Source organism: Solanum verrucosum, unplaced genomic scaffold (assembly GCF_900185275.1).
Source record: "Solanum verrucosum unplaced genomic scaffold, falcon-dt-bn FXZP01000253.1, whole genome shotgun sequence".
NCBI lineage: Eukaryota > Viridiplantae > Streptophyta > Magnoliopsida > Solanales > Solanaceae > Solanum > Solanum verrucosum.
In genome coordinates, this window is record NW_026019984.1 from 2,939,836 (window position 1) to 2,955,331 (window position 15,496).

A 15,496-nucleotide genomic window follows, 5' to 3' on the forward strand; every position below is an offset into this window, starting at 1 on the left:
TAAATTAATTGCTCATATTCAATATGAAGTATGAACAAATTTTCAAGTTTATTGCAAGTTGTAAAAACTTTCTTGAAGTAATAGATGTGTTTCTCGATACTGTGATTGGAATAGAGGTATAGTTTCAAATTGAACTTCATCACTCTGATATGTTGATTTTTAAAAAAACACCCAAACAAACTGAATAATTTGTGTAATCTTTTTCCCTTTCAAGTATATATAATAAGTTGAATTGTTGTCCAATATGATACATTCTCCCTTTAATTTTTCATTTTAATAATTACTTATGATACATTTAAATGGAGAACTTTAAAATGATATATGTAAAGCAAAAGGTAGAGCTGGACTTTCTACACGTTCGAATTAGAATATTTATTCATTTTTTTCATCATTTTAAAATTTATTTATTCCTAACGATTTTTTATTTATTAGAAAATTTAACATCTACGGTATGGTTGATGTTCATTTGAATCCCCAAAAATATCAAGTAATAACACTTCTTGGGTAAAAAGATAAATTATAAAATCAAATTAAAGATGATTGATTGAAGGATAAATGATACGATATTATAATTATCATCTTCCTTTACATTATTAATGTTTGTTATATGTAATCTTGTATGTAAGATAATATAGTGTTTTAATTTTAATGACTCATAAATTTAAAGTATTATTTTATAAATTTAATGATATTAAATGATTATACTAGTATAATATAATAATTTAAATAACAATCAAAAATAAACAATCCTACTTATCAACCGTCCAAGGTGTAAATCAACATGTAATTACCAAGTCCCACCAAAACGACCAATTTGAGCCCCGAGCCATCTTCCTTCCTACCTTTTTCTTTCTTCTCACATGTCACTACCAAAATTATCAACCAAAAAAAGTCTAACCCCACCACCATTTTTCTACTCAACAACTCAAATTTGCAGACTTTTCTTCACTCACATCAGTAAAATATCCAACAATTTCTCAATCATATTGTGAGTGTTGAAGCCAGCCATTGTAAAAAACACAACAGTAGAGTTTTTCTCTTCTTTGATCCGGATCTCAGAAGTATGAGATCGAAAAGGGTTGATTTGGAAATTGCGGATTGAAATGCAGTCAAATTCTTCTCCGCCTTTTCCTTTGATTCCACTTGTTCTATTCAATGGCGGTCAATTGAGCGAAGGTGGGTTTGAATTATCTAGGTTTTTGTTTTTGGGTTCTTTGCTCTTCTCTCAAGGAGGCGACGACGGTATGGACTTGTCTAAAGTTGGAGAGAAGATTTTGAGTTCCGTTCGTTCTGCTAGATCTCTTGGTCTTCTCCCTTCTTCTTCTGATCGTCCCGAGGTAAATTCCGATTGCCCTCTTTCAGGCGGATTCAGGATTTCAAGTCCTAATTATGTCAGTGAATACATCGAATAATTGCTATCAGCTCTAGGTTGTCTAAATGTTGATCTTTATGTCTCGGTGGATATTTTATTGAGGTGTTGGCTAATTTTAGTTATCTGAATTGTCTAGAACATTGAAATGTAAAATTTTGATTATAATTAGAGGAACCACCCATTGCATCTACAAAATTATAGGTCCTGCCTTACTATTTGTTGCAATTTTAGTAGGTTTTTGTTCATCAATTTATGCTCCACGCTAGAAGTACTGGGTTTAGACTTTAGATGAACCTGATATCTCTATCTTGCATCCGCCACTGCTTACAATATTTTTGTTAATTTTGTATTGGAGGCATATTCAGGATTTTAAGTCATTAGGCACTCATTTTTGACAGTGAATTCCATATTAGTATGTGGGTTTGGGCAAACATGTGATCGAACAATTGCTATCAGCTCCTGGTTGTCTATGGTGATCTTTATTTCTCAGTGGGTAGTGTTATAGGTGTTAGGTAATTTTGAGTTATCTGAATTGTTTGGAACAATGAAATGTACAATTTGATTAGAATTAGTTTAATTTTGTACGACGCATAAGATGATTGAGTGTAAAAAATATAGACTAAAACTTGTCCTTGAGGTGGTTGTGTTAGAAATTACGGTAATGATACCAGAATGGAGTTAACTTTTGTGTTGAAAATTGGAGACTACAACTTGATTAAAACTTTAAGCGATTTGGTTGAGATAAGGTAGTTATGGAAGTGTTTGAGCATCTCCAAGCTCTTGCTTGCGATAAAAATGGTGTTTTTACCCAGAAGGTTTTTTCTGGTTGTTAAAAAGTTTATAGAGCTCCCTGAGACTAGCTACTTTTTTTATTTTTTTTTATTTTATATATATATATATATATGTATATATATTAAAGTTGCACCATAACAGTGCCAAAAGACTTTACTTGGTAGTGGTCTCATTCATGATATCCTCCCTTTTTTCATGAAAGTAATGCTTATTTGATGCTAGAAGGACCCCCCGCCGTACAAAGAGGTATAAATAAGTAGAGAGCCTAGACAAAATTTTGGTTCTCAAAAGAAGATATCAATAATATGCTTATAGGAATTTTGTGGGTGCTCCTAAAGTTAAGCTAAAATTAAGACAAGCCTTAAGTTGTACAAAGTAATGTTCCTCCCCTTTGAAACCTCTCCACATTCCTTTCTCTTATGGTATACACACATGAATGCTAGGAGTGCAATGCTGTGCTTCTCACATGTGGTATACTTCCTTTCTTGGATCATGGCAAGGTGATTTTTTTTTTAAACTGGTAACCTTACTCTATATATCCACAGGTATGCTACAACCTAAAGTATAGTTCCCCTTCAAAAGTATTACTATCTATCAAAAGCTCAAAACTATATGTGTTGCCTAAAAACAATCTAGAACATCTAAGATGTCTTCTGTTTGAGCTAATAAACTATGTTTACACCAAAAGTAGAATAGAGCTAGACACTTCATTTTGAAACCCTGAAGACTATTTTGTACATTTTCAAAGCTCCTATTGTTTCACTCTTTCCAAATTGACCACCAAATGCATGCTGGGACACAATCTTCCGTCTCTCCCCCTTCTTTGTAACATTTCCATCCCTGTTCCAGCTACTAAGTACTCCTCTAAAACATCCTGGTTTCACCCACCTGATCCTTTTTAGGCTAGTGAACATTCTATAGCTGTTCTGTCCATTTACAATGTTTGAAAAGATGGTTGACTGTCTCAGCTTGTTCCCCACACAAATATCACCTAGAGGCCAACTAATAACCTCTCTTGTTCAGGTTCTCATGTGTTAGAACAACTTCTTTTTCTCGGAGCCAATTAAAACAATTCACTTTGTAAGGCACCTTAGGCTTCCATATCATCTTCCATGGTAAGGTCATTTTATTTATAATGAAGTACCAACAAGTACTTGAGTAAATAGAAAATTTACAGAAGTACAAAGTAAAACATACAAGTCCATAAACTCAGTCATGTTTGTGACAAAAAACCGTTTTGCCAATAAAATAAAATTTGAATGCATCTGAACTACACAAAAGATGACAATTCCTTTTTTTTACCGTGAAAACATCCTTTATTCCTTTCCACCCACACTACCCAAATGATGTGCAAAGGGATGTACTTTAGATCTTCTTCAGTTTTCTGTTAATCATCTGTGCCTGGCAACCACTAATCAAATATTTGAAGCTTTGTTGCACCGGCCAATGGACCCCAAAAACATTAAAAGATAAGGACCAAAGCTGCCAAGTAAATTTCACTGCAGCCATAAATACTCACAGTTTCTGCAGCACATTCACATAAAAAGCACATGTTGCATAATATAAAGCCTCTTCTTTGTAGATAGCATGCACTATGTGAGGCAACCCATCCAAAGCAAGCAACTTTGGGTGGGGCATTAGTTCTCCATAGCATATTCCAAGGCCAATAATCAACACACTCATCTGATTCTCTCTGCCGCAAGTCATAACAGGATTTAACAGTAAGCTTTCCTTCTCAATTCATTAACCACCATTGAGAGTCTTTAATACTTTTACTTATAAAAAAGAAAAAGAACCACTATTGAGAGTCTTCTTTGCAATCATTTAGTATCACGGCTGAATTTTGCAGAAATAGACCAGCTTCAGCGATTTCCCAGTCTGAACTGAATATTACGTCCAACATTAGACAAGTAATCAGCCAACAATCGGTTTTTATTCACAGCAATGCTATTCAGGGTTGGAAAGAGGTCTTTAAGCAGTCCAGCTTTACTCCAAAAGTCTTTCCTTAATCTGACCTTTTTCCCCTTTTCCCATTCCCCACCTGTCAGTTTAATTGTATTCTTGAATTCTCCCTCCCCACGAATTAACAATCTGCTCCTGGATAGCAGCTCCATAAGGGAAATTATCAGGTTTAGGATCTCCAAAACTGTCTTTTACCATACTTAGAGCTTGTTTAGATTGACTTATTTTAAGTGCTCTTTAGCCAAAATAATTTTTGAAGTGTTTGGATAAAAAAGAAAGTGCTTTTAAGTCAAAATAATAAAAATAAGCCAAAAGTCGATCCAAACATGCTCTTAGCGATAATAACAGATTTCTACAAAACAGTTTTCATTCATTAAGCCTCCGCAACATTATATTGCATGCATCCGTTCTGCTTTGAATATTCCTCACCTCAAGGACACCACCTATTTAGCATCTTGCGACTTTTTTTTTGATAACCGAGAAATCCGTCTGTTATGACCCGCCCTTTGAACCAATCACAGCCTTCTAAACTCGGTGGATAATGGGCCCGCCCCTCTACCCTTCTCCACTTAAATACCAGGCTTCGCTTTGCATGGTGTGGGACTTGAACCTGTGACCTAAGCCACAAATCCTCCACCTTTTACCACTCGAGCTAGGCCTTGGGGGCTAGCATCTTGTGACTTTTTGCCACTTTACCAGATACATTTTTCTAGTTTCAGCATTGCCATCCCACAATAAATTATTTCAGCAGATCTACTAAGCTGCTGGATGAGACGAGGGGGGAGTGAAACACATGAAAAATGGTGGAATCTAGTTCCTTCTTGCATATGGTCGTCAATTTGGAGGGAAAGAAACAATAGATGTTTTGAGAATATTACTAACCCAATGCAGAAAGTAAAAGAAAACTGCATTAATACTCTATATTTTGGGTGTAAAGAAGAGGGTATAGATAAAGTAGATCAATTAGTAGATTTCCTAGGCTCTTTGTAATTGTGATTACTTGCCTTTTTATTTTTTGTTTGGTTGCCAGCATACCCTCATTGCTGATGAACATAACTTTACCATTCTCAAAAAAATAATAATATTATTTCTAAGACTATTTTTTCTCTTCTCCACCTTCAATGGAATTTGGTTAATCATCATTAAAAAGGTTGGTATACCTAAGAATAATGATTGTAGAAATTGGATGGCATGTTATGTACTTTTCTTGAAGGTATCTACTTCTCTCTTATGTGTACACTGTATCTTATGACTTAAGATTTCTTTATCTGTCAACTTTTGGGGTGTAAGCGTTAAAAGAACAATAAACATGTTGCATGCATGCTCCCTCTGTGCACCTTTAGTTGGTAGATATGACTGGAAATAGAAGTGCCATAATTCAGTCTTTCTTTCTAAGGGACGGATAGAAATCATGATAAGGTTAACATTTTTTTGCACTCTCGTAGTCTCGTTTTTTCTACTGTTCTTCTGATGACTATGCCACGAACAATCTTCGTTTTTTTTTCCTTTTCACAAGATGAAAGTTTGCCTGCAGGTTCCTGAACGAGCTGCAGCTGCTGCTGCACTTGCACGTGTTCTAGCTGGACTACCTCCTCATCAGAGATACACTCTTTCATCAAGCTCGGAAGAACTGAGCTCAATATATGGGAGCAAACCTCCTGGTCAAGTTGTCGAGGAGCTGGAGGAAGAATTCTATGAAGAGGTTCACCTTCTGCATCTTAATAAATATTGTAGCCATATGTGTTTCTGTCATGTACATTCTCTAGTGGATCACTGCAAAAAAGCAATCCCAGAAAAAACAGAAGAAAGAAAGATCTAGGTAAAAAATTGACATTGCTTTAGCCTTGTAAAGGTTGATGCTGGATTTTAATTTGATGGGTCCAGCATTTAGGTTTTTACCCCTGAACATATTACAATTTCAAAATTATGGGTTCCAAATGTTTGAAATTTCTACAAACATTTCACACACATCCACACACGCACGCGCGCTCTCACACACACACACAGTGGGATGGGGGCACATGCAAGTGGGAGCTATAATGCTGGACAGAGTTGAGGTTGTACAGATGATGATTTTCCCCCATTGCCAGCTTGTTGCAGATTTATTTTTTATTCATCTAATTACTTCATTTTATCTCCTTTCTTCCCCTTAGTTGTCCCTGTACTTAAGCAGTTGCAATCCATATCACTACAATTTTTGTGATAGTTCCTGAGATATGTATAGGAATTTGATCCTGTCGGACATATTCTGGAGCATATGCCATCTGAAGAGAGTGAATTAGCTTACTTGGAAGATCAGGTATTACTTCAATTCTTTCTCTTGGGTGGAGGAGGGAGAGAATCCTCCATTTGAATGCTTGTTATTGACATATTGTACAAGTTTGATTGTTGTTTGATATGTTTCAACTGTATGTCAATTAACAATACAAATCTTTATTTTATGATACAACAACATACCCAGTGTAATCCCGCAAGTGGATTTGGGTAGGGTAGATTGATAGAGTATACGCAGGCATTACTACCTTGGGAGGTAGAGAGATTTGAAAGTGCAAAAGGAAGATTTGAAAGCCCCTTTACAATTTGTCAACCTTTCACTAGGGAGCTAACAAAGTCCAAAATTGCTCAGTACTAAATATAGTGTTAACTTTTGATCCAACAAAAACGATAACGTTTACCTTTGAGAGTGATTTGGAGTTGAGATGCCACCAAACATCTTCAGTTTCTCATTTCTCAAACAGCAAAAATCACAGCAGAAACTATCCTCCAGATATTCTTGATGGCCTTATCAACTCTTCACAGGCTCCAACTTATGTATGCCTCTCTCAAGTGTTGTGGCAAGACCCACTTCAAACCAAAAATACAAAGAATGTACTCCTTAGGTCAGTAGCCACTGAACAATGTAGAAATAGATAACTGACACTCTCTAGACTTCCCGTACACATATTGCATCTGTTGACCAACTGAAAACCCCTTCTCTTAAGATTGTCTTGTGTTAAGGACATGCTCTATTAGCACAGAGATCTCCTGTCAGGACATATTTAAGACCTTTAGTTCGAGAAGTCTTTTCTTTCTTTATTATATATATTCTGTACCTAGTTTAATATGGAAAGTTCGATCGAGCTCGGGTTGAGCTGCACTTGGCTCGGTACATAGTAAGCTCGGTTGGGCTCAGTTCAATAAGAGGGTAAGTTTGGAATTGTGCTAATATTTTGTGCTTTTGTACATTTGGTAAGAGTAAAGCAGTTGGATACTCCACTCTTTCTATCCCTTTTTTCTTCACATTTATTCATTGTAAAAAGTAGTTGGGATTGTTTGATGGCTTATGAGTTGGTAATCTGCAATGACATGATGGAGCTGGTTTTCTTGGATTTTGCCTTTATTTGATGGAATTGAGTATATGTTTTTTTTGTCAGCTGCTTTCCTATTTTGTTAATAATTCTCCTTCCATAAGAAAGGCAACTCATAGGACAAAAAAGTGTAGAAATCACCTTATATAATTGGCTTTGTCATGGATAAAAGAGCGTTGGAACTTTTTACCAGTATGCTTTTATAAGATATGTATCAACTGTATAAATGAATTCTCCATTACTAAAAAAATGATTCTGCTATGTATTAAACTATAGGCCACTCTTAGATTATCACAGCTGGACAGAATTTCTGAACGCTTGTCTCGCCATGTTATGGAGCATCATGAAGTAATGGGTAAGAGTTGTTCTTGGTGTTTTCCCCCTTAATCTAGTGGAACCATTAAAAGTGCTTGAAGGTTACTGTGGTCTCTGTCTCATCCACATTTGTTTGGTTAATGCTTTCTGAGTATTGATTCTTGATGTTATTTCAGTCTATTTTGTTTCTTTAATATTTTTAATTTCTTTGTGCAATAGTAGTTCTATTACTTGGTATCTTGTTTAGATGTGTAAAAGATAGGAAAAAGGGTAAGAAATGATGTGTCACAACAAAAAAAAATGACATGATGATACTCGTCTAATCCCACCAAGACAAGTTAGCCTAAAACCCAATGATACGAAAGAAATGCGGAAATAAACTAAAAATAACATAAGCGCGGAAAACTTAGTCATTCTCAAATACCCCAAAACTTGGTTGTCACGTGTACAAGTCATTAATGTAATGACAATAGCATGATTAAAAAAGCTCCCAGGCACAACTCCCGAGGAATGATATAGCCTAGTTTTCACTATCTTCCTCCGGTGATCCTTCCGATCACCGGGCATCTTTTTCTTTTCCTCCTCTTTTTCTTCCTTTCATCTCTTTTCTTTCTTGCCACTGGGCTCGTTTCTTTTCCATTATGGACGACACGAGCTATTTTGCAGTAGGGTTCAAATCATATGACATCACAAGAACATCAGGCACAGCAGGGGAATGGTATGACTGGACAGAAAGGAGTAGAAAGTCAATAACGAGGATATCTTTCACTGGCAAGGCCATGGAATGGATATCTTCGATTATGCGAGAAGCATCCAAGGCTAAGGGGAACACAGTCAGAAGGTGGAAGAAAAAAGATGATTTCACAGAGATCTACTGCGCAAGGAATTTTAACAAATACGGAAGATACATCAGCCTGATAAATGTTAGAGGTAAAAGAAGGGCAGTCATTATAGTCCCTGAATTATCTTTTAACTCAGGATGGTCAGGTATTGCAGAGAAGATTGGAAGATTCATCCATAGTTACAAGCGTGTGGGGAATCTAGAGACACATAGACTGGTTGATAGCAATATTCCCTATGTGGATATGCTAAAGAGCAGCAAATGGACTAATAAGGGGAGGAAGGACATGCCAGAAAAGATAATAAAGAGGGGGGGCAGAATCTGCATTAATAGAGATGCAAACATCCAAAGCGAGGTACTGAAGAAGAGTTTGGTGGGCGAATTTATGACTAGTTAAGGCGAGGCACCTACCTTGACAGAGGTGAGAGGATGGGCAAGTAGTTTATGGAAAAAAGTCCATGGCCTGAACATTTATGATATGGGGGAAGGTTTTTTCCTTTTCGAATTTGCATCCAAGGTAACAGCGGAACAAGTAGTCAAAGGGGATTGGGTATGGAGAAACTTGCCGGTGAAAATGCAGTGGTGGAGTCCAACAGTGTGTGCGTCAGCAGGGGGAGATAGAACCAACGCAATTTGGATCAGGGTGGTGGGTCTGCCGTTACACTTCTGGGAGCACCACACCTTCAAAGCTATTGGGGACTTTTGTGGGGGGTGGATAGAAACAGAAGAAGAAACCCAACTGCGAAATCATCTTAAATGGGCGAGAATCAAAATCAAAGGAAACGGGTCTGACGTGCCAAAGGAAGTGACAATAGATGATGGTGCTTTTCTCTACACGATGCAGGTGTGGACGGAAGCACCGGCGAGGGTGACCGTCGGAGAAAACAACAGTGAGAAGGGTTTTACCCAGCGGTCTCCCATCGATGGACCAAAGGTTTTTGTAGAGGACTCTGTAGTGTTAAGAGGAGCAGCAGATAAAGCTGTCCAGCCACGTGCAATGGCAGAGACACGTGGGGAGAATTTTAGAACCCCAAATGTTGACTTGGGCTTGAGGGTTTCTAGCAATAAAAGTTTAAATGCAGACTTGGGCTTTAGGGTTTCTGGCAGCAAAAGCTTAATTGCAACTTTGGGCCAACTGGGCCAATTTAGCCCAAACAGTTCAGGAAAAAATAAAGAAGTGGCACATGACAGGCACATGCCTTTTAATGAGGGCTTGAATGAAATTAAAATATTGGCATCTCAATTCCTAGAAGCTTTAAGCCACTGGGAGTCCTCATCGAAGCTTCCACAAGTTGAAAATTCTACGGAGAAAGGACTCACTCCAATGGAGATACAAGGGGAAAAATCAGATATTCACCAAGAGACAGCTTCGCAGAATATGATTGACGAAAGCGGGGTTATGCAATTGCAGGAGAAAGGGGACTGTTCGAGGGAGATAGATGCTAGCTGTGAAGAACAAAACATGCAAATCCAGCAAATCCATGATGTTGAACCAGTAGCTTCGAACACTCCTAGAAAAAATAATGGAGAGGTCGAAATCCAGCAAATCCACGATGCTGAGCCGCTATCCATACAAAGTCCTGGAGTCCAGACAGACGCAGAGGTCGAAGCATCCAATTGGATAAGTTCACATATTCTGGAACTTAGCAGAACTTACGGAGTGGCGTTTGAAGGTTTTAGGGGAGAAACACATGCATTACTAATGAAGCTCGATGAAAGAAAGAGGGGGATGGAGAAGAAAGGGGAAAATAGTGAAGCAACAACCTCTCGACAGAGAGGAATTGGCAAGAATGAGCTGAAGAAGTTGCAGTCAGATTTGAATCAGGAAGTCGAAGGTGTAAGAAACAGAGGGAGAGTCCAGCCACTATTTCTCAAATGAAAGTAAATATATTATCATGGAATGTTAGGGGGATTAACAAGATTTCAATAAGGAATCTGGTTAAGAGCTCTCTACTTAAATGGAGAGCTGATGTTTACTGCTTTCAGGAGACAAAAATCAGCAAGGATGTAGACAGGATTGCCAAACAATTGTGGGCTAGTAGATGGATGAGGTGTGGGTATATCGAAGCCGATGGCAGCAGCGGGGGGGTCCTGATTATGTGGGACTCAAGAATTTGGGTGGGCAGTAGTGTAGAGGAAGGAAAATTCTCAATTACATACAAATTCGAAGCTGTCCAAGACGGGTTCTGCTGGTTTCTCACTGGTGTGTATGCTCCACACACTAGAACTGAAAAATTAGAATGCTGGGAAGAAATTGCTGCAGTTAGGGAGCTATGTGGAGGTCCGTGGGTCACTTTGGGGACTTCAACACTGTTAGAACAATGGCCGAAAGGAGAGGATGCAGGAGAATAACCAATGTAATGACTGATTTCTCGAGGTGGATAGAGGATATGGAGTTACATGGCCCTTGTCTAAGGGGTGGGAATTTCACATGGTTCAGAGGGCCTAACCAGCACAGTGTTGCTAGGCTGGATAGGTTTCTCTACTCAACTGAGTGGGATGAACAATTCAGAAACATTAGACAACAAATTATGCCTAGAGTTATATCTGACCATAGCCCCATTATGCTACAATGTGGTGACTGGGAACAAAGGAAGCCTTACTTCAAATTTGAAAACTGGTGGACTAATGTAGAGGGTTTCAAAGAGTTAATTCAGGACTGGTGGAATGGTTTTGTTGTGGAAGGATGCCCAAACTTCAAACTTAGCATGAAATTAAAGATGCTAAAGCAGAAACTCAAAGAATGGAGCGGTGTAACATTTGGGGAACTCATCAACAAGAAAAACAGGCTACTAAATGAGCTAGCTGAGATAGATCTGATTCAGAATGACAGAATGCTGACAGAGGATGAGATGATTATTAGAGCAACGATCCTAGTTGAGCTAGAAGAGTTAGCAAAGAATGAAGAGTCCAGGTGGAGACAGAAATCCAGAGTATTATGGCTAAAGCAAGGAGATAACAATACCAAGTTCTTTCAAAGAGTGGCAACAGCACATAGGAGATACAACACCATTGATAGACTGGTTATTAGCGGGGAGGAGAGTAAAGACCCGAAAGAAATCAAATGACATATAATAGATTTCTATAAGGTGTTATACACTGAATCAGAAAGCTGGAGGCCACCTTTTGCGATGATGAACTGCCCCAGAATAAGTCAAGAGGAGCAAGAGTGGATGCAGAGACCGTTCTCAGAAGAGGAAGTGGTACACATTCTCAAATTGTGTGATGGGGATAAAGCCCCTGGCCCAGATGGTTTCACTATGTGTTTCTTCAAGGAGTGCTGGGAGATCATAAAGGATGATGTGATGCAAACAATTCATAACTTCCATCAGAATGAAGTGTTTGAAAGATCCTTGAATGCCACTTTTGTGGCATTAATCCCTAAGAAGTATGGAGTAGAGGAACTCAAGGATTTTAGGCCAATAAGTCTGATTGGTGGACTGTACAAAATCATCGCTAAGTTGATCACTGAAAGAATGAAAACAGTTATGGGGAGACTGATTAACAAGCATCAAATGGCCTTCTTGAAGGATAGACAGATAACGGATGCTTCTTTATTGGCTAATGAGTTGGTGGATTCCAGGGTGAAGCAAAAGGTGCCAGGTATTCTATGCAAACTGGACATAGAGAAGGCATATGACCATGTGAACTGGAACTACCTATTTAAAGTTCTGAGTGACATGGGGTTTGGGAGGAAATGGGTGAATTGGATTAAGTTTTGTGTGTCAACAGTGAAGTTTTCAATCATTATAAATGGGAGTCCAGAAGGTTTCTTTCAATCACAAAGGGGACTGAGACAAGGAGATCCCATGTCCCCTTTCTTATTCCTTCTAGCAATGGAGGGACTCAACCACATGGTTAGAAAGGCTAATGAATTGGGGTGGATAAGAGGCTTTGGTGCATATACTAACAGAGCTAATAACACGGAGATCACACATCTACTGTATGCAGACGACTCTCTTGTGTTCTGTGGTGCAGAAGTGTCACAAATTAGGCATCTGAGGGCAATACTAACCATATTTGAAGCCACTTCAGGTCTACATGTGAACTGGCAGAAGAGTTGCCTGTTCCCTGTTAATCAAGTCAATAATATGCGAGGCCTAGCCAACAACCTGGGCTGCCAAGTGGCCTTTCTTCCCACCAAATACTTGGGGATGCCCTTGGGAGCCAAGAACAAAGAATTGGAAGTATGGAGTGAAGTCTTGGAGAGAAGTGAAAGGAAGTTGACAAGGTGGAAGAGTCAATATTTATCTTTGAGAGGTAGAGTGACTCTCATAAAATCAGTTCTGGATGCCCTCCCAACATATATGCTAAGTCTTTTTCCATTACCAAAAAGTATTGGAAAGAAACTCAACAAGTTGAGAAGGGTGTTCCTTTGGCAAGGGAACAAAGAGAAACAAGGATACAACCTGGTTAAATGGGAAGAGGTGATAATGAGCAAAGCACAAGGAGGTCTGGGCATTAAGAACTTAAGTATTCAGAACACTAGTTTGCTGCAAAAATGGTTGTGGAGATTCTGTTGCGAGGATACAGCATTATGGAGGAGGTTCATAGCTGAGAAATATGGCCTACAGAGTAATTGGATAACTGAAGAGGTGAATGGCACTTTTGGGTGCTCAGTATGGAAAACTATTAGGAGAATGTGGACTGACTTCAATGCGCAGGTGACTTTCAGAGTGGGGAATGGCCTGAAGATCAGTTTCTGGAATGAGATCTGGTTAAGCGATGTGAAAATGAGGATACTCTTTCCTGACTTGTACATTATTAGCCTACAACAGAATGACACTATAGCGCAGATGTGGAGTCCTCAAGGCTGGAACCTTATGTTTAGAAGGGCTCTAAATGATTGGGAGGTTGAAAGAGTAGCAGACTTACTTCAGGCTTTGAACCTGTTCCTTGGCATCAATGCAGAGTCCGACAAACCAGTTTGGAAATTGCATAGTAGGGGAGTTTTTACAGTAAAGTCTTGTTACTGGGAAAGAAACACCAACCACTCTTTGACAACATTTTGGCCCTGGAAATTAATATGGAAGATTAAGATCCCTCTAAAAGTTGCTTGCTTCACTTGGTTGGTAATTAGAAGAGCTTGTCTAACCCACGAAGTGCTACAAAGAAGAGGTATACAGATCTGCTCGAGGTGCTATATGTGTGAACAAGAGGCTGAAGTAAATGGCCATTTATTTTTGCATTGCAAGATGGCTACAGATCTGTGGAACATGTTCATTTGTAGACTCGGGGTTAATTGGACAATGCCCAGAACCACTTTTGAGGTACTAACACACTGGCAAGGAATTGGGAAGAGAGGATCAAAGGAAGATTGGTGGAAAAATGTACCTGCTTGCATTTGGTGGACACTATGGAAAGAAAGAAATGGAAGATGCTTCGAGGGGAGGTCAAGCAGCTCCCAGATGATCAAGATGAAATGCCTTAGTCTTTTGTTTTTTTGGTATAAGCAAGATTTAGTGGGGGAAGTAGATAGTGTAGTGGAGTTTATAGGCCAATTGTAAATTTTTGAAAATTTGTTTTTGGATTTGAGAATGATGGCACCCCCTGGGGGTTTGTAAATCCCTCCTCATAAATTTCTTGATGAGTTCTTTTGTGTGAATATAAAGTTACCTATTTCAAAAAAAAGAGTCATTAATGTAATAATACATAATTTGAAAGATAAATACAAGTCTCAATGTCTTTGTTTCTCGTATAGAACAAAAACATAAATAAAGAACAAGATGGCTCGTCGGGATGACAAACAACTACCTCTCAATGTCTTCTCAATAAGCCTTGGAAAAGATAGAGAGAAGTAATCACGCAGAACCAGACTCGGAACCTACACAAGTGTAAAAGCAAGGAGTGAGTACCAAACAACATGGTACTCGACAAACAACCCACTAAAGACAAGGTAAAACTAGCTAGAGTACGAGAACTCCTTTCATCCCAACCGAACCGCCACACTATAATCTGCATAGAACTTCAACCTAACCTAACAATTTACAATGCCTAGTTCACAAGGTTTCATATTCACAGTTTAACAATTACATTTCATCAAATCATAAGTGTCAAATTCATCAATCACAATAGTGAAGCTTATCAATCACAATTATCAAGGTCATCAATCACAAGTATCAAAGTCATCAATCACAATTATCAGGTTTATCTATCACAAATATCAATCGGGACTCGTGGGGAACACCCATAGTCTAGGTTCTAGCCGACAAAGACCCATCAATAACACTCATCGGCAATGACCTCGACATCAATAACACTCGTCGGCAATGACCTTGGCATCAATAACACTTGCCGGCAATGACTTCAGCATCAATAACACTCGTCGACTATGACCTCTACATCAATACAGTATATCACCTCACAGTGTTCCAGAACCAATGCAAATAGGCATGTTCACACAATAATGAAGAGATGACAATCACAAGCAATTCACATCCACAACAATACTATCAAAGTATCACATAAATCACCGAATCAATATCAACACTCAAAACAATTCACAATTCACAATACACCATTATCAACACATTGCCTTTTTCATTAACCTCATTTCTATCATTAAGGTTATTCAATTTGAGCAAATAACCCATCACCTCATTCCCATTACTCCTCAACACATACAACAAAGAGAGTTCAAGATTCTACAAGCTTTAACAAGGTTTAGAAGTTCACTTGCCTTAATCAATCACAAATCAATCCAAGACTTGAGCTTTTCCCTTTCGAACGATGTCCAAATGAACACAATCTAGTCAAACAAGTTTTCCCAATGAGATTCCGGAATTAACAAACACCCATATCAAGCAATTTGAATAAATGGGTCAAATCGGCTAAAAAACCCGATTCCAAAAATAAGGCTTGAATCTG

General features: G+C 38.4%; 1 protein-coding gene across 2 annotated transcripts in view; it reads left to right on the forward strand.

The window, feature by feature from the left end:
* Positions 1 to 798: 798 nt before the first annotated feature.
* Positions 799 to 15,496, forward strand: part of LOC125818412 (uncharacterized) — a 34,114-nt gene continuing 19,416 nt past the window's right edge. Inside the window, exons 1-4 of one of the 2 annotated variants that reach the window (XM_049497930.1) lie at positions 799 to 1,337; positions 5,643 to 5,828; positions 6,351 to 6,425; positions 7,750 to 7,828. In XM_049497930.1, the coding sequence (XP_049353887.1) occupies positions 1,104 to 1,337; positions 5,643 to 5,828; positions 6,351 to 6,425; positions 7,750 to 7,828 (574 nt within the window). In that variant the 5' untranslated portion in view covers positions 799 to 1,103. The remainder of the gene's footprint in view (positions 1,338 to 5,642; positions 5,829 to 6,350; positions 6,426 to 7,749; positions 7,829 to 15,496) is intronic. The other variant, XM_049497931.1, reaches the window with a different exon arrangement.